Consider the following 24597-nt stretch of genomic DNA (forward strand, 5'->3'; position numbering starts at 1 on the left):
GTAGAATAAACTCCTCTTCGTCTTTCTAGCTGTTTGATTGGGCTAAGACAGAGGATGCCCCAAAGGACAGACTGTTGACATTTTACAACTTGGCAGATTGCATTGCCGAAAAACTGAAGGGGCTTTTTACTCTGTTCGCTGGCCACTTAGTGAAGCCTTTTGCTGACACTTTGAACCAGGTGAACATCTCCAAAACAGGTTGGTAGCTAACTCCAGTTGTGTTGACACCTTGCTCTGTGTGCCTTACACAAGGCAGAGTAAGTATAGTAAGTCTAAGAAGGGTGTTTCATTCTGTAGTCGGTTGTCAGGCCCCGAGCTCCTGTTTTATAGTGTAATGAAAAACGGGTCGTGAATTGACTCACTGGGAGAAAGACTAAAGTGGGCATCACTCTGAGTCATTGCAGGTACCTTTAAAACATTAACACTAAGGTGCTTTATTGATGCTGGAAAGCAGCTCTTTGACACTGGTCACTTAACTTGCAAACTGAGTCTCTTAGCAACCAAATCTCTTCACTGTGAAAGGAGTCACCCGAGAGGCCGTCCACTTGTGTTCCACCCCCATCCTAAGTTCGATTTCTAGACTGTTGTGGAAATACCCTTCTGATTGTAGTTCTTTTAATAGTGACTTGAATTTAAACGTTGGAGATTAAATTGTGAGATTTATTTTTCATTTTTACTCTCCCCCATCTTACAGATGAAGCGTTTTTTGACTCTGAAAATGACCCTGAAAAGTGCTGCCTGCTGTTACAGTTCATCTTGAACTGTTTACATAAAATCTTCCTCTTTGACACCCAGCACTTTTTAAGTAAAGAGAGAGCAGAAGCCTTAATGATGCCCCTGGTGGATCAGGTAACCGAGGAAAACCACCTTTTGTTAAACGGGGGAGCCGGCACCGCTCAGTCTTCGCAGGTTTTATACCTGAAATGAGCTTGCTGGGATTTTTGTTTTTTTTTTTCTTCTTTCTTACAAAATTTTAATTTCAAAATTGCTTTCTTATTTTTTGTGGATTTAAGTTATCTTCATAGGGGTGTTTACTTTGCAATTTTTCAAATGAAAGATATAAGGGCTAATGGTGAAGTTTTTAAGTTTTAAAAACTGATTTCATTGAAAATGTTTGAGGGCATGACTCCCTCTGAAGAACAGCCCTGCTCTGCTGGAGGGAGGGGGATGCTAGGGGCTGTGAGCTCCAGAAGGTGGTGAATTTCTAGAGACAGTATTAGAACAATACCTGGTTTTTGAGCCTGCTAGTATCATGAAGGATAGTAGGTTATTTATACCATGGGTATTTTTTCAAACAGAAATGAGACCTGTTGCTCAAAGTCCTTTTCTCACTCACTAGCTGGAAAACAGGCTTGGTGGAGAAGAGAAGTTCCAGGAGCGGGTGACGAAGCACCTGATCCCGTGCATTGCACAGTTCTCGGTGGCTGTGGCTGACGACTCTCTGTGGAAACCACTGAACTACCAAATTCTACTGAAGACAAGAGACTCCTCACCCAAGGTCAGGAGCTGCGGGGACCAGCCATGTAGCCCAAACAACCATAACTCGGCCCCGGCGCTTTGCAACCGTGGTAACTAGCAGGACAAGCATGGCTGCTCCTCTTCTAGAACCAGAGGTCTGGCCGTAGTGGACAGGTGTTTATGCCTGCGTTTTTGGGTTTTACTTCCAGGTTATTTAGAAATAAGAGCAGTCCTCCCCCGACCCCTCACCCCCACAGTGTGTATGTGACACGAGCACTCAGATACTTTCTACATTTGCAGTTTTAAATCTTGAAAAGACGTGAAGTGATCCCTTGTGCTTTTCAAGCACCTCTTAAGCGTCTGTTCCTAGAGACTGATGCCCTGAGCTTGTCCAGACACTGCTGTGGGTGCAGCATCGCAGGCTTAGGGTCCTGTGGAATCAAAAGGTAGACAGGTGGTCACTCGACACCCACTGGTGGGGGAGGACCAGCGGAGGTTAGAGTTCCGTACCTGAGTGTCAGCTCCACACTGAATCGCCATTTCTAGAACCTCTGGAGACAGCAGACAAAAGCAGAAATTTATAATAGATTTATTACTTGAAACTTGTGATATTTATTAGGAAATAATGAGAACAATGGGGCTAATTGGATAAACTCCCAAATTTTAAATTGTAGGTTCTTAGAAAGTTGCTTTAAATTTATTGTTTTGATTGTACAATATCCAGAAAATCCCGATTGAACAAAGGTAGTTACACGTTTTTTAAATAACTTACTTTGCTATATCCAAATGTTCTTTAAATTATCCAAAACCAGGGAGAGGACCAGCACCGTTTCTGTGGGTCACTAACACAGTGAACCGGTTTGCATTCTTCGTCAGACCAGTCACAGGAGAAACACCCAACTAAGTTCCACACCAGGATGTGTGGCGCATGAGTATTTTTTTTTCACTCAGTGCTGAGATGAGTGACCTGAGCCAGTAACCAGGCCCCTCACACAGCTGCAGGACACTGTCCTGGGGGGCTGGCCTTACCTGTCAGCCAGGTGAGCTGGTGCCCCCACGCACTCAGGTTGGATGACGCATTTGAGTTTACAAGTGGCTTTTCATTTCATTGAGTTTTTAAAGGGAGATGTCATAAAAAGGCATTGCCCTTAAAGGTCTGCAGTGCTGGAGCCCAGGTCAGGTTGCCTGTATTGCACAGATTCCAAACTGTTAAGTAAACTGGCATCCCGAGATGAAAGTTGAATGGACGTAAAGCGAAATAAACTCATGTTAAATAACATTTAGTTTAAAAAGTGAAGAGCTTGTCTCAGATTAGATTTTAAGATAGTAAAAAAAGCAATACTAGTTTTTACCAACCTTTACCTTTTTGCTACCTCAGGTTCGATTTGCTGCCCTAATTGCCGTGCTAGCACTGGCTGAAGCACTGAAGGAGAATTATATTGTCTTGCTACCAGAATCCATTCCTTTCTTAGCTGAACTGATGGAAGGTAATTCCCACGCTATTAAGTAATTACAGTACGATTCCATGAAAATGTGCCCAGTGGAAATGAAATTTGGGTACAATATGATAAGCCCTTGGCTCAGACTGAAGGAGGCCGAGTTCCTGTTGGGAGGAGGGTGGAGCATATTAGGAAATGGCCCTCTTTACTGTCCCTTCACCTCACGCGAGTATTGTGGCCCGCAGATGTGGAGGTCTCCTCTCAGTGTCAGGGGCATTGAGGCTGCACAGGACACTTCCTGTTAATAGTGACCAGCACTTCCTTGGTGCTGTGCATGGGTGCTCTCACCCTCAGGGCTGGTGTGTGCCATGTCCCGTTTCATAAAGGAAAGAACTAGAGGTTTTAATGGGATTAAGTGACTTGATAAACTAACAAAGCGTGAGAGTTGGAAGGGGGATGTAGGGCACAGGAAGCACCGTGCCACAACACAGCCCGAGAAGTGACCGTAGGGCTTATTGTGATGCTGGGTGATGGAGGAGAGCAGGCTGACACTTTCCCGTGTGTGATTTACTGCTCATCTAAACAAAGAACCTTTGTTTCAGTCCTGGAGTGTGGCATCACCAGGCACTGGGAATGTTCATTTCAGAACCTGGTTGTGGGCCGTCTTCCTCAGCTTCCAAGCCTAAGATGGGAAGGGAGCAAGGCGGACAGGAGGGACGCGGAGGTTTCCAGGTGCCTCCTGCTTTGGTGCACTTCCCTTCTGTCTGCTGACTGATGGCCAGAGATGGAAGGCGTGTAGAATTAGGCCAGCGGTGGTGCGGCAGGAAGAAGGACTTACTGTAACCTTGATTTTTCAGATGAATGTGAAGAGGTAGAACGTCAGTGTCAAAAGACAGTTCAGCAACTGGAAGCTGTCCTCGGAGAACCGCTCCAGAGCTACTTCTAAAACTTGGATATTTGGTGTTTCATACTCTGTTCAGAGTTCGGATTTATATTTTTATTTTGGGGTGTTTGGTACCATATTACTTTTGGTACCTTAACACCTATGTGGACTTGACAAAATTCCTACCCAGTTGTGCTTCCCTTCAGCCCCTCCTGCCATCTGTATAGAATTGCAAAAGGAGTAAATGATACCTGGTTTGATAGAGATGGCTGTGTTGTTTCCACATTTGTTGTAGTCGCTCCTGACTGGTGTCATTACATTTAGACATGTTTGACCTCAGCAGCCAACTGTAAAGCCTTAACTCTTCTGTGAAACAATGTCTTCTGTGCATGGCATCCATGTCAGGTTTCATTCCAAGTGTTAAATTTACTTCAAGAAAATGAGTTATTCGGCATTCAACAGGAACGCTTTTGACTGTAAAGCCATTTAAGTTTTTATCTTATGTTTTGGGAAGAAAACACTTTAGCCTTAATTTTTGTGTGTGCCCATAGAGGGCAGGCAAACGTGCTGGAATGTATTTTTCACTCAGGACAATGATTGTCTCCTGTACCCTTCAGTCTTTGGGGGGGATAGAAGGGGTGGAGGCAACAGGGTGTTTATACAACAGGCCACCCCTGACAGATCCCACAAACAGGAGGGGCCCAGGAATGCTAAGGGGCATGAAGGAGCCCCCTGCAGGAGCAGGATCACTTTTCCACTGCTGGTTAACCAAGAATTATGAGAAAGAGTACTGGGTTTTTCTCAGCGCTTTGACATTCTCTAATCTCTATACTATGTCACAGTGACGCTGGAGAGTGAGGGTTCAATTTAAATTAATTCTGCCTTTATTTTTCAGCCATTTATTTATTTTATTTGCCTTTTTAAAGTTTAATGCATCTAAGAACAGCCCCATAGGAGGTTCAAGTTGAGTTTGAAGCCTTTGATCTAATTTAAGAAATTTAGTGCAGAGTTGTGACGAGCAGCAAAGTCTCACTGGCAGTTCAAAGACGTGTATTTCTCTTCAAGAAATGTTTCAATAAGATTTCATCAGAAATGCTAACAGCTCCATTTCAAAAACATCTTAAGATTTTGTACTCTATCAAAGAATCAGTCTGTTGTTTTACAATCTCTATGTAAAACAAAAATGAACTTTTTTTAAGATTTAGAGGGAAATTTCAGTCATGCAATCAATCTTTTAGGAAGAAAAAACAACCCTGGGGGATTCTAGAGTCTGTCTGCCTCCTACAACTGTCCTAACACTGCCCCCCCCCCCCCCAGCACAATAAATTAACATGAAAACCTGAGAAAGAAGTGCTAGAAGTTCCTACACTGAGTACTTTAAAAAATACATATTGGTAATAGTTCTTTTCAGTATACGGATACAAAAAATAACAAACATCTGTTATGAAAATACTCTTAAATCCTGGCAGAATCCAGCCCAGCAATTTAACATAATAAAATGATCTGACTGGTGTAGCTTTTTACCTCCCTTCTCCCAAGTCTTTTGAAATCTGTAACAAGATCTGACCTGTAAGAATTCTGCAAAGAACTTCTGCCAACTGGCTTCAAAGAATAACAAAAAATTACAGAAATGCAACAATTTAACTTGCTGATACAGGTTTGATTTTAATCACTTAAAGCAGAACAATGTTTGATCTCAGTCTGATGATGATGGACTAATCTTTAGGAAAGCAGAGAGGCAGTGTTGCTTTGCATGCGGACAACCAACAGGTGTTTATGTTGTCTCTACTTTGGTGTTGGTTGGTATACTTTACTTTCTGATAGGGCCTATTTTATAAACAATCATTAAGTCAACTCCTGACTTTGCTTTGTTACCCATGAACATTTGCAAACGAATTCCTCTTGCTTCTACCTTAAACTCTGTAGAGGTCGATGCAGACCTTTGCCTCACCCTCAATTCATCTTCTAAAATGACCACTTACTGGTACAGGGGTCGTGTGATTGACATCAAGTTCATTGCAACACCATTTGTTTTTGTTGGCTTTGTTTTTGTTGCTGTGTTCAGATTTCATAAAGAGTGGGGTAGTGTTCATAGCTAGTAGAGCTGGGTTCTTATGCTAAAGGAAATTGCCAGGTGGACGTCAGCATCAACAACTCAGCTGTGGGGATATGACGGAAGGCTCCTTGAGACCCTAGGCACAGGGGCAGGAGTCGAGTCTTCTATAGTATCTTCAGGTGATTTAATAGTTGAGTAATTCCAAGTCCCTGGTGAGTTTATATTAACCTGCAGAAGAAACAGTGGCACCAAGGGCAGAGCACAGAAGCATTTAGGGAACATGGTCTGGGCACCACTGTATGTACATCCCCAGTTCCCAGCACAGTGCTGGGCAAGGTAAGTGTTCCATGTGTGTTAGCTGCTGTATTGGGAGTAGGCACTTCAAAAGTACTTGTCAACTGTGAAGTGGGTTATAAATGAGGCCCCGGGGGGTTGGGCGGGGGGGGGGGGGCGGGCCAGAAAGGCCTTAGTAATGGATAACTTGCTATTGCCTTGAATTTCCTCCTGTCCTAGACAAAGCCACACTGCACAAGGTCTGAGACTACCCAGTAGGACTACATGTTGTGTAAGCTCATTTTAACTATATATAAGCAGTATGATCGTGCGAGGCATTTTAACAAGGCCAGTGTCACGTAAGCCATTCTGTATTTGTTTTTGTAGCAGCCATGTCAGCTACCAGCTCCTTACTTCCAGTAAGTGGATATCTCCATCAATTTCCAGTGTGTCGATACTGGTAAGCTCTTTAAATCTGTGTTTGTACTCCAGGCTGTGTACACCATTTACCGCAACCTTGAATTCTTTAACGTCACAATAAATTATCATCTGAAAGGAAAGTACACACATCATTAGGGCTTCCCCTAGGTTTAAAAATTCTGTTTCTTGTGCACTAAGAATGTCAAAAAAAAGTAAACCATTTACCTTTCCTTATAGAGAATTCTCCAGCCTACTGCTGCTCACTTCCCTTTGATTTCTAAACTCTCCTCTAACTAAAGTGTGTCTGGTGATGGCACCGTCTGCCTTGTCCCACTAAGGAAAATGACTCCAGGAGTGGTTGGAACCTCACATATCCCAGGGCCTATCTGGCCTTCCTTCCCCAGCACACTCCCTCACCTGACCCTCTCCTGCCCCTTGCTCCACGGCAAACTGAAAGATGCCTACCTCACCAATGTTCAGGAACTCGGATGAAGTAGGAAAACTGATTATTTTATTTTATTCCCATCACCCCACCAACCTTCACACTGGCAATCATCAGCTTGCTCGCTGTATCTATAGGCCGGTTTAGTTTATTCATCTGTTGTTTTAGATTCCACACATAAGTGGGATATGATGTTTGTCGCTGTCTGTCTCGCCTATTTCACTTTGGCAGGATCTCGTTCTTCACTGCTGAGTCATGTTCCCCTTACACGTGTGCCTCATCGTTTCCTAGTCAGTCGTCTACAGAAAGACACCAGGCTGCTTCCATGTCTTGGCTATTACTAGTCACGCTGCAGTGAACACAGGGTTAACACTACTTTTTGAATTAGTGATTTTGTTTTCTTTGGATAAATACCAAGAAACAGATTACTGGAACATACAGCAGCTGTTTTTAACTTTTTGAGGATATCTACAGTTTTCCATAGTGCCTGCACCAATCGCATCAACCCCCAGTGCGGAGGGTTCCCTTTTCTCCACATCCTCGCCAACACTAGTTTGTTGATTCCATTCTGACAGGTGTGAGGTTTAATTCTAATTTCTCTGATAATTAGTGATGCTGAGCATCTTTCCACCTGCCTGGTGGTCATCTGTATGTCCTCTTTAGAGAACTGTCTATTCCTGTCTTCTGCCCATTTTTTAATTGGATTGGGGTTTTTTTGGGTGTTGTCTTGAGTTCTTTATATATTTTGGATATTATTAACCTTTGTGAGTATCTTCTCCCAACTGGCAGCTTGTCTTTTTTGTTGATAGTTTCCTTTGCTTTGCAAAAACATTTTAGTGTGACATTGTGCCGTTTGTGTTTTTTGTTTCCCTTGCCTAACGAGAAATCCAAAGAAAGATCACAAAGAGCGATGTCAAAGAGTTTACTGCTTTTGTTTTCTTCTAAGAGTTTTATGGTCTTGGGTCTTACATAAGTCTTTAATCCATTTAAGTTTATTTTTGTGTATGACTTAAGAAAGTGGACCAACTTCATTTTATTGCACGTATCTTAACAGTTTTCCCAACACCATTTACTGAATAGACTTCCGGACCTCCTTTGTCATAGATTAGTTGACCATATAGGTGAGGACTTATTTCTAGGCTTTCTGTTCTACTCCACTGATCTGGAGGACTGTTTTTAAATCAGTACCGTACTATTTTGATTATTGCCACTTTATAGTACAATTTGATATCAGGGATACCTTCCACTTTGTTCCTTCTCAAGGTTGCTGTGGCTATTCAAGGTCTTTTGTGATTCCATATAAATTTAGGACTAGTTGTAGTTCTAAGAATGCCATAGGGATCACATTGATTCTTTACATTGCTTTAGGTAGTAAGGACTTTTTAACAATAGTGATCCCTCTAGTCCACGAGCAAGGTATATCATGGTATCTATCTGTATCTTCTTCAGTTTCTTTCCTCAGTACCTTAGTTTTCAGAATACTGGTCTTTCTCTTCTTTGGTTAAATTTATTCCTAGGTATTTTATGTTTTTTAATGCCATTGAAAATGGCATCGTTTTCTTGATGTTTCCTACTGGTCATTTGTTACTAGTGTGTAGAAATGCAACAGATTTCTGTATATTGGTTCTGTATCCTGCAACTTGAATTCACTTACTAGTTCTAACAAATTTTTGGTGGATTGTTTTTCTATATATAGTATCATGTCATCTGCAGATAATGAGACTTTTGCCTCCTTTCCAATTTGGATGTCTTTTACTTCATGTTGTTCTTCTAGTACTGTGTTGAAAAGAAGTGGTAATAGTGGGCATCCCTCTCTTGTTCCTGATCTTAGAGGAAAAGCTCTTAGCTTTTTACCTTTGAGTATTATTAGCTGTGGGTTTGCCTTTATTATGTTAAGATATGTTCCTTCTATGCCCACTTTGTTGGGAGGTGGTTTTTTAATCATGAAAGGATGCTGAATTATGACAAATGCTTTTTCTGCATCTATTAAGATGATCATATGGTTTCTATGCTTTATTTTGTTAGTATGATCCATCACTTCATTTATTTGCAGATGTTCTGGTCATGATGTAAATAACCCTTTCAATGTATGGTTGAATCTGATTTGTTAGTATTTTGTTGAGAATCTTTGCATCTGTGATCATGAAAGATATTGGCCTGTACTTTTTTTTTTTGTAATGTCTTTATCTGTTTTTGGTATCATGGTGATGCTGGAATTAGTAGAATAAGTTTAGAAGTATTCCTTCCTCTTCGATTATTTTTGTTGTTGTTAATCCTCACCAGAAGGTATTTTTTTCATTGATTTTTAGAGAAAGTGGAAGGGACAGAAGGTGGGGGGAGAGGGAGAGGGAAAGAGAAACACGGATGAGAGACACCAATTAGCTGCCTGCTGCATGCGCCCTGACCGGAACTGGGGATCAGAACTGGGAATCGAACCCGTGGCCCTTTAGTGCATGGGCTGATGCTCTAACCACTGAACAAACTGGTCAGGGCCATCTTTTTTTTTTTTTTTTTTTTAATTCTTTTTTCTTTCTGTTGTCCTGATTGGTTGATTTCAAATAGTCTGCTCTCCAGGTCATGATCTGTTCCTCTCTATTAGCTAACCAATCCACTGTTGGTTCCTCCTGTGTTTTTCATTCTGCTCCGTGTGCTTCAGGTGGCTTGGTTCGTTGCACTCCTCTTGCTGAAGCTCTCCCTCGGTTCCTGTCGCACTCCCAGGATTGGTGAGCATCCTTATAACCGCTTCTCTGAAAACTACATCAGGCAAATTACCTCTGTTTCCTTAGGGTCTTCTTGAGGTTTTTCTGGTTCCTTCCTTTGAGAGATCCTGACTTTGTGTTTTTGTGAATTAGACAAAATACCTATCTCTTCCAGTCTTGAAAAAGTGCCTCATGTTGGCGTGGCCTCTGTGTAGGCTGCGCGCCAGGTGGTTTTGGCAGTTCAGTAGGAGTCAGTTGGGTGCTTGTTGGTAGGTCAGAGCACTTGGGAAGAGCTGCTACCCACCCCATGGAGGAGGAGGGGAGCATAAATAGTGGCTGCACTGGCACCTCTGACACCAGAGAGCTCCCACAGCTCCCACAGCTTCCTGCACAGTCTTTCTCATTTGTTGTACCTAAAGTGGTCTTGTGCAGAAGTGACCTGTGTGGATTTTATGTGCCAGGTCGTTTTGGAAGGTGGTTGAAGCCGGGCAGGCATTTAATGGCACTGGATTTTCGGGCTGGAGTGGCTCTCAGCAGGAAGGCCAGGCACATGCTAACACCCGGTTGTGCCTGTCTGTTCCCTATGGAGGCAAAGGGCTCTAGCAAAGCAGCTGGGAAGGTGGTGCACTGCTCCCGCAGGCAGCCCACAACACTGCCTTATCCAGTGGAGAGGGGCATCAACAATGGTGTTCACCAGCTCCTCCAGCCAGGAGAGGTCCTGCGGCTCTTGGACGGTTCCTTGTGGTTTCAGTCTCTCTCTCGTTTGTTGGTCAGAAGGTGTTCAATTAGCCCTCAGCTGTCCCACAGGAGTAACTGCTCTTTTATATTCATCTGCTCATGGGATGGGGCAAGTTCTGCAACGTCCTACACTGCCGCCATCTTGGAACTCCAAAAACTGCTGATATCTGACCCTCATTTGTGGAAGAGGTGATTCCAACTCAGAGGCTGGGAAACGAGAGACAGATCCTTCCTTTTCTGCCTCAAGCTCTAGGATCTTGGACCAATCAGGCAATGAGAAATTTCAGAAGGACAATTGCTAGGCAATACACTGCCACTTGGGGGCCCTGACTTCTATCTCAGCTCAGCACATCGTGGCCTCCATGTTTCTCAAAAGCTCTTCAGAGCTCAGCAGTCTATGAGTCTATGGAGTAATTAACATTCTGGTAGACATTCAGTTCAGATTTATCACTGGTGTTCACCCTTCAAGTTCTTTGCCTAAAACTCTAAACATTAAAACAAAAAACCCTACTATCCTTTTCAGTCACTTTTACACCTAAATCTCATGTTTCTGATACCACATCCCAATACCAATCTAGCCCCTGCTGCTTCCATTTGTTTTCTTCCCACAGTGAAGTGGCCCATTTGGTGAGCCTGCATGGTGTCCCCTGTGGTTCTTGCTTCCATCAAGGCTGCAGAAGATCAGAGAGGAGCAGCAGAGCCTTGCTACTACCCAGAGGCCAGGCTCACGCACAAAATCTTTATCTGCAAAGCAGCAAATCGAGTATCTTTATTCTTGATGGGACTAGTAGAAACAGTGGGAAGTTCCACAGAACCTAGAGCTGACAGAGAGGAAGGCTCTGGGGCTACCTAGACAATTGGTAAAAATATCCATAGTGATGGTGGAAATCCCAGTTTTGACCAGGTGGAAGGGACCTTTGGTAAGGTACATCTAACAATTTCAGGAGACCAGAAAATAGCCTTATGCTCTCAGAAGGGAAAAGAAGTTGGCATCAGGTGGATGCAGTGGGAAAGAGTCAGCTGTATCAGAGAGTAGAGAGCCAGTGCATGGCGAACAAATGGAAATGTGGCACATGCCCAGGTGAACGTACAAAAAGCAGAAGAAAAGTATATAACCTGGAAGAAAACCTGGAACAACAATATCCTCACAACCGCCTGCTGTTACAGGACAGCTCCTGAGAACGTCAAATTGATAAAAATGTTCACAGGTGAAATTACGAAACAAAGATACTTTAATGTAAATTGGAAACAGCAAAGAAAAGAAGACACTGTTTGGAATCAAAGAAATGGCATAATGAAGATATCTGAGAATCTCAATGAAAGCACATTAAAAAGGCAAAAATTAGAAACAACTGGAAAAAATCTAACACTATAAAAAATGGACAAAAATGATCCAACAAGAGGAAGCTGTTTCTGAAGAAAATAAAAACACGGTGATCACTTAGGAGTTATCACTATCCTTTCATATTTCATTACAGTTCAAATGGGGCTCAGATAGGTGAGAAAACAAGTTATGTCACTAGCTCCTGTGGCCAACCACAAGGACCTACTTCCTTCCAGAGCACTCACCCCTATCTTCCTCCTGCCACGTTGATGAGTCATATGCCACCCTTCCCTCCTCCAGTGACTTCTTAAATCCTCGGAATCTGGAGAACCCTGCCTGACCTCCCACTGCCCACATCCCCCTCAGTTCCAAACCAGTACCCACAACTTCTACACGCTCCACATACCAGGGCACTGTGCTGGACTGGAACTTAGGAAGGAACATTAATGTCTAATTGCCATCTTCTATGCAGCCTTGATGTTTACGTTTTTTTTTTAAATCCTCACCCAAGAATATTTTTTCCATTAATTTCTAGAGTGGAAGGGGGGGAGAGAAACATCAATGTGAGAAACATGGATGTGAGAGGGACCACACTGATTAGTTGCCTCCTGCTCACACCCCAATTGGGATGGGGAACGTGCAACTGAGGTATGTGCCACTGGAAACCGAATCTGTGACCCTTCAGCCCGAGGGCTGATGCTCTAACCACTGAGCGAAATGGCCAAGGTGATATTTATGCTTTTAAAAACTAGTTTTTGCCCTGGCTGGTATGGCTCAGTGGTTACAGCATCATCCTGTACACCGAAGGGTCATGGGCTCGACTCCTGGTTAAGGGCACGTACCTGAGCTGTAGATTCGCTCCCCATCCTGGTCAGGCAGATGCCAGAGGCAACCAATCACTGTGTCTCTTTCACATCGATGTTTCTCTCTCCCCCTCCCTCCCTTCCACTCTCTCTCAATGGAAAAAGTATCCTCAGGTGAGGATTAATAAAAACAAAAAAACTAGTTTTGGTGATTCCTCAAGAAAAATGGTCCCAAGATTGTTTAAAATAACCCTAAAATGCCATATGAGGCAGAGAGTGAATCTAGCTAATGAGTGAATCTAGCCAGCCACCCAGCATCCACATGCTCAATATTCCAGAAACATTTGGGGACTGTATTTTTCATAATATTCACATACATACTTGGGGGCTCAAGACTACAATGCCTTCAAGTTCCAATGGTCTAAACATATCTTTTCTTGAATATATTCAAACAGGATTAACTTCTTGGAAGGAAGGACTGCCACCTAAAGCTGTATATAACCAACATGGAAGATGACAGTGCAGGCAGTTTACAGTTCCTATGTCTTCACATCCGCTGGGTATTAAACCTATTACTCCTGTACTGAGACAAGTTTCCTGCTAAAATTCCTATTAACCAATATGGGGCTACACAGTTTTTGATATGACACATATCAAATAATTCCAATGTAAATACTGTGGTACTCTACTGGCTTTGCCATTTGCACTATTTTATAAAAGGGGCATTCAAAATACAGTCTCAAAATAAACAAAAACCACACAAATCTTCACAGTAGGACTTGAACTTGCATGGACCATTTATGTTACCCCTGCTCCCAGGATTCTTTTCCCTGTCCCATTGTCAAAAACTATTATCTTACCTCAAAGTACATCCCAGGACTAAATGGGAAACAGGTAATATTTCTCTCCTCTTCTCCCCAGGAATCCTGAAGAAAAGAATTTCTTACAAATGCTTTACTATTCAGGCGTGGGTTCAAGTGGAGAGCAATATCCTTTGACTTTCCTGACAGTAGATCAACATTAAAGCTTTTAAGAGAGAGAAAAACACACCAATTAACCAAGTAGAAGAGGGCAGCACAGTTTCTGAAACTTTAACAATCAGGGCTGAACTCTGGTTATAACTACACGAAACCTGAATATGCATATGGACACAGGAAGGCGAAACTTTAAACTCCAAATTAGCATTCCATAGATATTAGTATGCTATTTGCAAAATAAAGATTAAAGAAAACCCTTTAAAATCAACACTGAGGGTACAGATCTGGTAGGGAGGAAACTGAAGGGTTAGAATAAACCAAGGGATTTCGTCAGGCTGCAGGAGTGCAGCATCCTTTCAAGCAAGGATTCTCTCCTAACATTTATGTGTTCTGTTCTTGAAAGGGTATTTTTTTCTAGGAAATACCTAATTTCAAGCTTTCAGACATCTGAACATCTCTGGAGAAGGCTCTTAAAGAAGGCATTTTATAAGTTACATGACAAGAGGGCCCCAACAAAAATGACAGGATCTCGCAGGGCTGCCCTGGAGTTCAAGGGGAGGGGCCTTGTGGACAAAAATGCCACCCTCTCACCTGGCCACAAAAAGCCTAGGTCAGAACATTAGAATTTAGCCCCAGCAGGAGTGGCTCAGTGATCAGAGTGTTGGCCAGGGGACCAAAGGCTCTCGGATTCGATTCGCAGTCAAGGGAACATACCTGGGCTGCATGTACTGGTTGGGGTGCATGCAAGAGGCAACCAATCAATGTCTCCCACATGGATGTTTCTTCCCCCCCACCACTGTCTCTCAAAATCAATCCTCAGGTGAGGATTAAAAAAAAACCACATTAGAATTTAATCCAGGTTCTTCCACCAACTAGTTAACAGTCTAACTTCCTCATGCTTTAATAGTCTCACCTTTGAAATGAGGATTATGGCAGTACCCTACTTGTATCTCACAAGACTGTTGTGGGGTGTAAGGCAAGAAGGGACACACGTGAACTCGGTGATACCAACCCTTTGGCTTTTGTATTCACTTCTCCTTTGACGACGACAGTCCGTCCAGGGCCCATGGAGGAGTTCAACCTCGCAACGAATGGCAGAGTCTGAAAAGAAACCACAGTCGGCACCAGGAAGCCTGCAGAATGGGCTCTCACGGGGAAACTATCCAAACACGGGGAAATGTTTAAAGGCCGTGACTGTAAACCCCATGATGGGACAGTCTGTGTCTGCCTTGGTCCCAGATGGGTCCCCAGCAGTAAACTGCCTGGCTCACAGGAAACACTCGATGAAATGAAAAGATGTGGAGTGGGACCTGATATCCTTCGTATGAGTGATAAGGCCTGTGCTTGAGGTCTGAAGCACTGCTCCTGTTCTGCCTGAAGGGAAGGAGCCAGGGAAATACACACTAGTGGCTCCTAGACAGAGCCTGGGTGACTGATGATTGTCCAGGGACAGCACACAAATGCCAGGTGGCTGCTTTAGGCTTCCACAGGTAATATTTACCAGCAAATTAAAACTTAATTTGTCATATAGAATTAAGAAAATTTTGGGCTCTTCAAACCTTTGACAAACAGTTGATAGGTAGTATTTTGGCGCAAGTCAAAGTGTGATTGGCAGTCGAACCTTTGGTCTTGGTGTAGACAGTTCTGGGTACGATTTTACCAATGTCTCCTCTATTACTAGGCTGTAGGGAAACAGTTCTGCAGTAAGGTATGGAATGAATGATGCTGGCTTCCAACATTTAAAGTATTCGCTTCCTGGGCAATTTTATAAAATGTTGTACATATAATAGGCAAAAATACTTACAAATTGTGACATGCCAGCAGTTTGTACCTATTGGAAGAGAAAGACAAACTGATGATGCCTGAAAGAGAAGAACTATAGTATTCTATGAGTAGCTGGATCTTACTGGTTGTACTGAGCCAGACCAGAGCTTGGGACTACAGTGCCTGCTCTGCCTTGGGGGTGACACAGGCCCCAGAGCTTCATGATGGCATGGTCTGGAGCAGTAAAGGGCTCCTCAGGCTGGGAGTACAGTCTGAATCAGGTATCCTCCACTATAAGTCAATAATTTTTCATAGGAGCTTCAAACACATTTTTTAAAATCCTTACCCGAGGGTATGTTTTTACTGATTTTAGAGAGAGAGAAACATCACTGTAAGAGAGAAATATCGGTTGCCTCTCATATGTGCCCCCACAGGGGATCCAACCCGCAACCTTTCTGGTGTAAGGGGTGACGCTCCAACCAACCAAGCCATCTGGCCAGGGCCAAACAAATTTTATTCTTTCCAGGGTACTCCCCAAATGCTGAGCTTAAATTCTATTTATGAGGTACAAATGTGCTGAAATCAGTTAAGACTCACTTGTTCCATTAATAACAGATAGCAGAAACTCAATGTTTAAGTTGTACTTTTTCCTAACGGGCAGAAGATGCACAGATAGTTCAGTAACTTGTGCCAGCGCAATGTTCATTCAACATTAGGAGGGTCCTTTTTACACAGGATGGTGGGCAGTGGCAGGTACGCTGATGGTTTAAGCATCAGCAAAACCTACAGTGCCTGGGCACCACAGAAGTTGCCTCAATTTTCAAATGATTACTTCCAGCCTATTAATATTAAAAACAATTTTTCATATTGAAACATAATTATAAAAAATTCTGCTTGCCTGCCACCTGAATGGCAACTAAATGAATATTTTTTAACTGGTGGTTCATTAAAAGATTTAATATTTACATTTTCTCTACTTATCTCTGCCAGTTCCAGAGTAGATGCTTGCGTACTTCTTAAATCCTGAAGAAAAGATAAGATTAATTTTTAACATCCATCAAATTCCAAGAATAACCTGCTTGACATATCAAAAAGAATTATTAATAGGACTAAAAAGATATGCTTGAAAATTATGCTTTAATCCTTTTGGAAGGCAAGTAGCAGTATCAACCATAACAATATGCAGATAACCCTTGGCTCAAACATTCCACCTCCACGAAACTATCTTAAGAGAAATACTCTACTGTACTCCTGTGTCAAGGAAACAACCCTCATCTGGCTAAAAAGGGGTTTTTGTGAGAACCACACTAGATCTGAAATCCTACAGACAATAAATGACATTAGGAGATCCAGATGGAACCGGCACAGGAGGATGCTGAAATCGCCCCTCTCATGAACAAACTCAAATAGCCCCTCTCACGAACAAACTCAAATACACAAGTATATGGAGAGCAGTGACTCCCATGAGACAACTGAGGGCAGAATGAACAGCTTCTAAACAAAGAAGAGAGAGAGAGACCAAATAGAGAGGCTGGGAAACCAGCCTCCAGGAGCTGGGGGAACCCAGAGCTAGAGGAGCCCAGGAATGCCACTGTTATTTCCCTTCCCTTTTAATAGGGCAGCAGCTCTATTCTGGTGCTTAGGTGGACCTGCAGGAGCACCACAGCAAATCCCCATCTACTAGGGCCCTCGGAGCCTTTACTCTGAACACAGGGAGCAAGCAGGCACAACAGAGTGTCTCACGCCACACCTGGCCTTCCTACTGAGAGCCACTCCAGCCCAGCAAGCCAGTGCCCCAGGTGCAGTTAACAACTAACTGGCACCAACCAGCTTCTAAAATGACCTGGCACATGAAGCCCACAAACAGGTCGCTTCTACACAAGACCACTTTCTGTACAACAAACAAGAGCAACACGGTATAGAGAAGGCTGAGAGCCAGAGCAACTCTCTGGGACTACACAAGTTCTCTGGCATCAGAAGTGCCCAAAAGGGCCACTGTGTCCATCCCCCTCCACCTCCATAGGGTGGGTGGGGGCTCTATCCAGGTGCTCTACCTGCGAAGTCACTATAGCACTTTACTACACACATCGCCCGAGCCCAGTCAGCCCTGAACAAATGGAGCACGCAGGATCGACAAGACAGACCTGGCCCCGCACATGGAGCCACTCCAGCTCCATAGGTCAGTGCCTGGGACACAGTAGACATCCACTTGACTCTCACCTGCCAAAACCACCTGGCGCACAGCCTACACAGAGGCCACATCAACATGAGGCACTTTTTCAAGACTGGAAGAGATAGGTATTTTGTTTTGTTAGAACAGTATCTCTCAAATAAAGGAACCAGAAAAACCTCCAGAAGAAGACCCTAAGGAAACAGATAAGTAATTTGCCTGATACAGTTTTCAAAGAAGCGTTATAAGCATGCTCACCAAACCTGGGAGTGCGACAGAGAACTGAGGGAGAGCTTCAACAAGAGGAAGTGCAACGAACCAAGCCAACCTGAAGCACACGGTGAGCGGAATGAAAAACACATTAGAAGGAACCAATAATAGATCAGCTAATAGAGAGGAACAGATCAGTGACCTGGAAGACAGACTCTGGGAAATCAACCAATCAGGACAACAGAAAGAAAAAAAGAATAAAAAACATGAGGATGGTTTAAGGGACTTCATGGAGAACATCAATCATGCAAACATTTGCATTATAGACCCCGACCGGAGGAGGAAGAGTTAAAGAAAGAAAAGCTATTTAGAGAAATAAGGGCTGAAAAGTTTCCTCACCTGGGAAAGGAAATAGACATCCAGGTGCATAAAGCACAGAGGGTTCCAAACACAATGAATCCAAAGAAAGAGACCCACACCAAGACAGGTTATAGTTAAAATGGCAAAAGTCAAAGCTAAGGGCACAACCTTGAGGAAGCAGGAGGTAAACAGTGAGTTACACATACAGAAAGCCCAGAGGCTATCAGCTGATTTCTCAACAGCAACTTTACAGGCCAGAAGGGAGGCAGGACATCGTTCAAGTGCTGAAGGAAAGGCACCTACAACCATGTACCTGTAAGGTCAACACTCAGAACTGAAGGAGAGTAAAGAGTTTCCCGGACCAGCCAAAACTAAAGGAGTTCATCGCCATTAAATCAGCTTTACAAAAAATGTTAAAGCATCTTCTTTAAGCAGAAGAGGACAGGCCATAGCAAGCAAGAAAAAAGTCTCACAGGTGAAGCCAAATATTCAATAAATACAGCAGGTCAGACATCTAAAAAGCTACTACAAAGGTTAAAAGAAAAAAGTATCAAACACCTCAAACTACAGTAAGTGGTTAGGAGACACACAACACAAAAAGATCTAAAACATGACATTGATAAAGTGTGGAGGGGGGAGTAAAAATGTAGTCCTTACAGAATATATTAGAACTTAAATGCCTCTCAAATTAAGGTAGACTGCTGTAGATATAGAATGAGATACATAAACTTCATGGTAACCACAAAGAAAACCAACAAAAGATATTCAAAGAATTAAGAGAAAGGACCCCAAAAAACATAAAGAAAAACAGCAAACCACAAAGGAAGAGATCAAAAGAAGAAAAACAATGAACAAAATGGCAGTAATTATCAATAATTTCGTGACATGTAAATGGACTAAGATTCCCAACAAAATATTAGCAAACTGGATTCAACCATACATTGATAGGATTATATACATCGCGACCAGGTGGGATTCATCCCAAGGATGAAAGGATGGTTCAACGCCTGTAAATAAATGAAGTGATGGATCATATTAACAAAATAAAGCAAAGAAACCATATGATCATCTTAATAGAGCAGAAAAAGCATTTGTCATAATTCAGCATCCTTTTATGATTAAAAAACCACCTCCCAACAAAGTGGGCATAGAAGGAACATATCTTAACATAATAAAGGCAAACCCACAGCTAATATACTCAAAGGTAAAAAGCTAAGAGCTTTTCCTCTAAGATCAGGAACAAGAGAGGGATGCCCACTATTACCACTTCTTTTCAACATAGTACTAGAAGTCCTGGCCACAGCAATCAGACAACACAAAGAAATAAAAGGCATCCAAATTGGAAAGGAAGAGGTAGAAGTCTCATTATCTGTTGATGACATGATACTATATATAGAAAAACAAAGAATCCACCAAAAATTTGTTAGAACTAACAAGTAAATTCAAGTTGCAGGATACAGAACCAATATACAGAAATCTGTTGCATTTCTACACACTAGTAACAAACGACCAGTAGGAGAAATCAAGAAAACGATGCCATTTTCAATTGTATCAAAAAGCATAAAACACCTAGGAATAAATTTAACCAAAGATGTGAAAGACTGGTACTGGAAGGATTACTCTATTGTAAAAATGTCCTTACTATCTAGATGAGTGGATGAAAAAGCTGTGGGGCATTTATACCACGGAATACTATGCAGCTGTAAAAAAGAAGGATCTTTACCCTTTGGGGCAGTATGGATGGACCTGGAGAAAACTATGCTAAGTGAAATAAGCAGGCAGAGAAAGACATGATCTCACTTATATGTGGAATCTAAAGAATATCATAGTCCGGCCGGGCGTGGCTCAGCAGTTGAGCGTCGACCTAGGATCCAGGCGATCGGGGTTCGATTCCAGGTCAGGGCACATGCCCAGGTTGTGGGCTGCAGCTGATCAATGACTCTCTCATCATTGATGTTTCTCTCTCTCTCCCTCTCCCTTCCTCTCTCTGAAATCAATAAAGATATATTTAAAAAAAAAAAAAAGAATATCACAAACTGATGAACGAAATAGATTCAGTGACACAGAAGCATGAAACAGACTGACAAATCTCAAAGGGAAGGCAGGGGTGGGTGGGTTGGGGGGAGAGATTAACCAAAGAATTTATATGCATATATGCATAATCCATGGACATCGACAATAGTGTGGTGGAGGCCTAGGGCAGGGAGTGGGCGTGGGTGGGAGGAAAAAAGGGGACATCAGTAGTATTTTGAACAATTAAAAAAAAAAAGTCCTTACTACCTAAAGCAATATAAAGAATCAATGTGATCCCTATGGCATTCTTTTCAGAACTACAACTAATCCGAAATTTATATGGAATCACAAAAGACTCTGAATAGCCATGGCAATCTTGAGAAAGAACAAAGTGGAAGGTATCCCGCTCCCTGATATCAAACTATACTATAAAACGACAATAATCCAAACAGTATGGTACTGATTTAAAAACAGTCCTACAGATCAATGGAGTAGAAGAGAAAGCCTAGAAATAAGTCCTCACCTATATGGTCAATTAATCTATGACAAGGGAGGTGTGAACATACAATGGGGTAAAGACAAGTCCATTCAGTAAATGGTGTTGGGGAAACTGGACAGATACATGCACTAAAATGAAATTGGTCCAGTTTCTTAAATCATATACAAAAATAAACTTAAATGGATTAAAGACTTAAAATGTAAGACCCAAGACCATATTATCTTAGAAGAAAACATAAGGAGTAAACTCTTTGACATCGCTCTTTGTAACCTCTCTTTGGATGTCTTGTCAGGCAAGGGAAGCAAAAAGAAAAAACACAAATGGCACTACATCAAACTAAAAGGTTTTTGCGCAGCAAAGGAAACCATCAACAAAAAGACAAGACAACCTATCAACTGGGAGAAGATATTTACAAATGATATATCCCATAAGGGATTAATATCCAAAATATATAAACTCAGACAACTTGACACCAAAAAAAACAAACAATCCAATTAAAAAATGGGCAGAGGACTTAACAGACACTTCTCCAAAGAGGACGTACAGATGGCCACCAGATATGTGGAAAGATGCTCAACATCACTAATCCTCAGGCAAATTCGAATTAAGCCCAGAGTGAGATATCACCTGACACCTGTCAGAATGGCTATCATCAATAAATCAACAAACAACAAGTGTTGACAAGGATGTGGAGGAAAAGGGACCCTTGTGAGCTGTTGGTGGGATTGTAAGTTTGTCAGCTACTGTGGAAAACAGTATGTAGATTCCTCAAAAATTAAAATTAGAATTACCATGTGCCCCAGCAATTCCAGTTCTGGGTATTTATCCGAAAAAACCCAAAACACTAATTCCAAAACATATATTCACCTCTATGTTGATTGCGGCATTATTTACAATAGTCAAGATATGGAAGCAGCCTAGGTGTCCATGGATAGATGAATGGGTAAAGAAGGGGTACATATATACAATGGAGTATTATTTAGCCATAAAGAAGAGTAAGGAGAATAAAATCTTCTTCCCACTTGTGACAACATGGATGGATCTAGAAGGTATTATGCTACGTGAATACGCCAGGCAGAGAAAGGGAAATATCATATGATTTCGCTTCTATGTGGAATCTAAAAACCGACTATAAACAAATGAATAAAGAAAACAAAACAGAAACAGACCATAGAGAGAGCAAACTGATGGCTGCCAAAGGAGAGGGAGACAGGGTGATGGAAATAAAAATAAAATAATTTTTTAAAGAAGGCAAGGTTGGGTTATAGAACTAGAAAATAAAAATAAAAATAACAGGCCTCATACAGAAGCAGGTCAATTTGCTAAATGACTAATTTACACAAAGTAAGTTCACAGAAAATACATAGAATTCTACCAGCATGAAAGATTTACTTCCAACAATTAATGCACTAATGGAGATATTCATTTTATCTTAATAGAAGATGTTAAAGATGTTTCCTTCCATTTCATCAGAAAACATCATCAAAGAAGGCCCCACATATGGAAGGGCACTCACCGAGCTGAAGCTGAAACCAACGGAGTGAATATTCACTTTGCCATAAATGCCAATAGTGTCTATTTTCTCTGGGCTAATCCTGTGGGCATACAGCAGTACATGTTTTCCATTTACAGCCACCTAGATGGACACAGGAGACAGCCCAAAAACAGTTAATAAATTAATTTTACTAATTTACCCAAATGGAAATCTGTTTATTTGGGTTTAATTGTATCCCATAGGGCTCCACTTGATGTGTCTGTCGAGACTGACTGAAAGCATCACACCACCAGCAGTATCTTCTCTTGACTTCCTGATCTGATTAAATGCCATGGATGCTTCTCTCCACACCAATCATGCATGCAGGCACATATGTGCAGATGCATGTGTTTCTGGGTGTAAATATGAGACACCTGGAATTGAGAGTCCTCAATGCCCTGGAGGCCTGCAAGCCCAGGAGAGACTGGCCCTGCAAGCTCACCACCCTGAGAGAGACCACAGTGCACATGGTAGACACCCAGTCAACATCTGTTACATGTGGTGAATGAATGAACATGGACAAGTTCCCCAACTTCTCTGAGACTGCTGTCTGTACGCAGGAAAATTCACGCAAAGGGCTGCTGCTGTGAGATGAGGCCACTGCTGAGTCCCAGCACGGCCTGATGCAGAGCAGGTGCACAGCACATAAGGTTTTTTTCCCTCCTTCCCAAATGCCAGGTACTGTATTAGGGAATGTTGGGAAAACAGGCAGAATACAGTATGGCCTCTAAGCTAAAGGAGCTTAAAATTCTAATGGTGGGCAAAGTAAGTACAGGAACAAAACCAAAGCACAACAGTACAGGAATAAGTGCTCAAAAGCCAGAGAAGGGAGGGGTGACCAGAGTTCAGGAGATTTAGGGGCAATGTTCTGGTGGGAGCAGGATCCTGAGGCCATGAAGGGCTTGCACCAGGGATGGGAGACTCTTCTCTTGATGGGTATGGGTTTGTAGTCTGGGAGGCTCCACAGGCGTGAAGCTGAGCAGGGAAAGAGCCTCTGGGACCAAATTCTACATGTGGTCACACACATGCACAAGCTATGAAATGCTCATGGAAGCCAATGACAGCATTTACTACACACAGGATTTCTGAGATCCTTGGGTCTAAAATCTAATGACCTTAAAGAACCACCTTGTGGCACAAACTTCACACTGGGATTCTGAATTCTACATTGGGGTTCGCCACCTTAGTCCCAGATTTCCCTACACTTTGGGTCATGGTGGGTATAATTTACTAACCCATAATTAATATAGTGCTGTGCCAATTCAGAACTGAACTAAGTCCTGCTAGGAGAAACATAATCTAATAAAGAGCTGTGGCTGCCCAGGACCCCAATTCTACAAGGCACCATTGGCAGGGGACAGGAGCTGCAACCATCTCACCTATAGGTAACTGTCGGCCCCTACACTGAGAAAAATTATAAAGTAAAATTCTCTCTGGATTTAAGAAATAAATGTAAGGGTGAGTTCACCACTGTGAAAGAGCATCCTGTACGCCTACTCTCATGAATGAGGATTCAACTTTCATTCTCCAAAACCTACCTGGAATTTGTCTTTCAGCACCATAATCACAATTTCAAAAGATTTCTCTTTTTTGAAAGGCATGTCATAGGTGATCTCTTCCCACCCCCATTTTTCTTTTTGCAGAGTATTGCAAACAATGCAGTTGGTCCTTTTGAAACGTGGATTGAAGTGAAAGACCACGTCAGCGCGAGGCTTCACACTGCTGCCACACTGTAAGTCCACCTGGAACCTGCATGAGGAAGGAACAAGGGCCACCTGAGCACTCGGAGGGAGGCTGCAAGGAGGGCCCCAAAAGCCCGAAAACCCAGGCTGAATCACATAACTGATCCTCTGCTCATACACCCACATGCCCTAACTACCCCCTGCCTTTGCTTCTTCCTTAGTAACAGACCCCTGAACTGTAGCTGGGACCCCACCTGTCCAGAAGGAGCCTCCATTCCTCAGCCTCCCTTGCAGGCAGGCATGCTAATGTGGTAAAGCTCTGCTGAGGTGGAGGCGAAGTGTTCAGGGAAATTACTGGAAACTGCCTTGAAAGTTAGGTGGCATCAGCCTTCTCTCCACCCCCCCACCCCTCCCCACAAACAGTACATGCGCCCAGCTACCCAAAGCATGATGTGAGGGCTGCAGTTCTAGCGCCAAGAATCACAGAAAAGAGGACCTCGCCCTGGGACAGCAGAGCAGCCAGCCAGAAGAGGCCTGCTTCTCTAAGACTTGATGGAGCTGCCTGAAAACACCTGGGCCGTCTCCTTTAGACTTGACTTTCTATCATTTGAACCACTGTTATGTGGGCAACAGCCACACTGACCTGAGCCCAACTCTAATAGATACGGACTCATCCAGTTTGTACCTAAAGCAAGCATTAGACAAAACCACCCACAAGAGACCTTAAGAGATGCTGTGGGACTGTGACCCTGTAACTGGACTTTGTCCCTGTCATCTGACCATAGTTCCCCTCATTAACTATATATCCAATTCTTTATAATGAGATCAGACTTATAGCAGTAAAATAAAATTT

At 42.7% G+C, this 24597-nt stretch overlaps 2 protein-coding genes across 8 annotated transcripts in view; one reads left to right on the plus strand and one right to left on the minus strand.

Annotated features, from left to right (window-relative positions):
- HEATR1 (HEAT repeat containing 1) overlaps nt 1–4046 on the plus strand; it is a 45535-nt gene extending 41489 nt beyond the window's left edge. The window contains exons 40-44 of the mRNA XM_016199866.2: nt 30–198; nt 695–849; nt 1340–1498; nt 2837–2945; nt 3755–4046. Coding sequence (XP_016055352.2) covers nt 30–198; nt 695–849; nt 1340–1498; nt 2837–2945; nt 3755–3843 — 681 coding nt within the window. The 3' untranslated portion in view covers nt 3844–4046. The remainder of the gene's footprint in view (nt 1–29; nt 199–694; nt 850–1339; nt 1499–2836; nt 2946–3754) is intronic.
- The window catches only part of LGALS8 (galectin 8), a 31500-nt gene continuing 9036 nt past the window's right edge, over nt 2134–24597 (minus strand). For 3 of the 7 annotated variants that reach the window (XM_087829005.1, XM_087829006.1, XM_016199867.2), the window contains exons 4-11: nt 23601–23811; nt 22045–22164; nt 16243–16299; nt 15317–15343; nt 14525–14613; nt 13396–13561; nt 6524–6658; nt 2134–6064 (exon numbers count right to left, since the gene is read on the minus strand). In XM_087829005.1, coding sequence (XP_087685131.1) covers nt 5936–6064; nt 6524–6658; nt 13396–13561; nt 14525–14613; nt 15317–15343; nt 16243–16299; nt 22045–22164; nt 23601–23811 — 934 coding nt within the window. In that variant the 3' untranslated portion in view covers nt 2134–5935. Of the gene's footprint in view, nt 6065–6276; nt 6659–13395; nt 13562–14524; nt 14614–15071; nt 15195–15316; nt 15344–16242; nt 16300–22044; nt 22165–23600; nt 23812–24597 lie in introns of those variants that run through there. The other 4 variants (XM_087829007.1, XM_016199869.2, XM_016199870.2 and 1 more) reach the window with 4 other exon arrangements.

Source organism: Miniopterus natalensis, chromosome 21, assembly GCF_054644295.1.
Source record: "Miniopterus natalensis isolate mMinNat1 chromosome 21, mMinNat1.hap1, whole genome shotgun sequence".
Lineage (NCBI taxonomy): Eukaryota > Metazoa > Chordata > Mammalia > Chiroptera > Miniopteridae > Miniopterus > Miniopterus natalensis.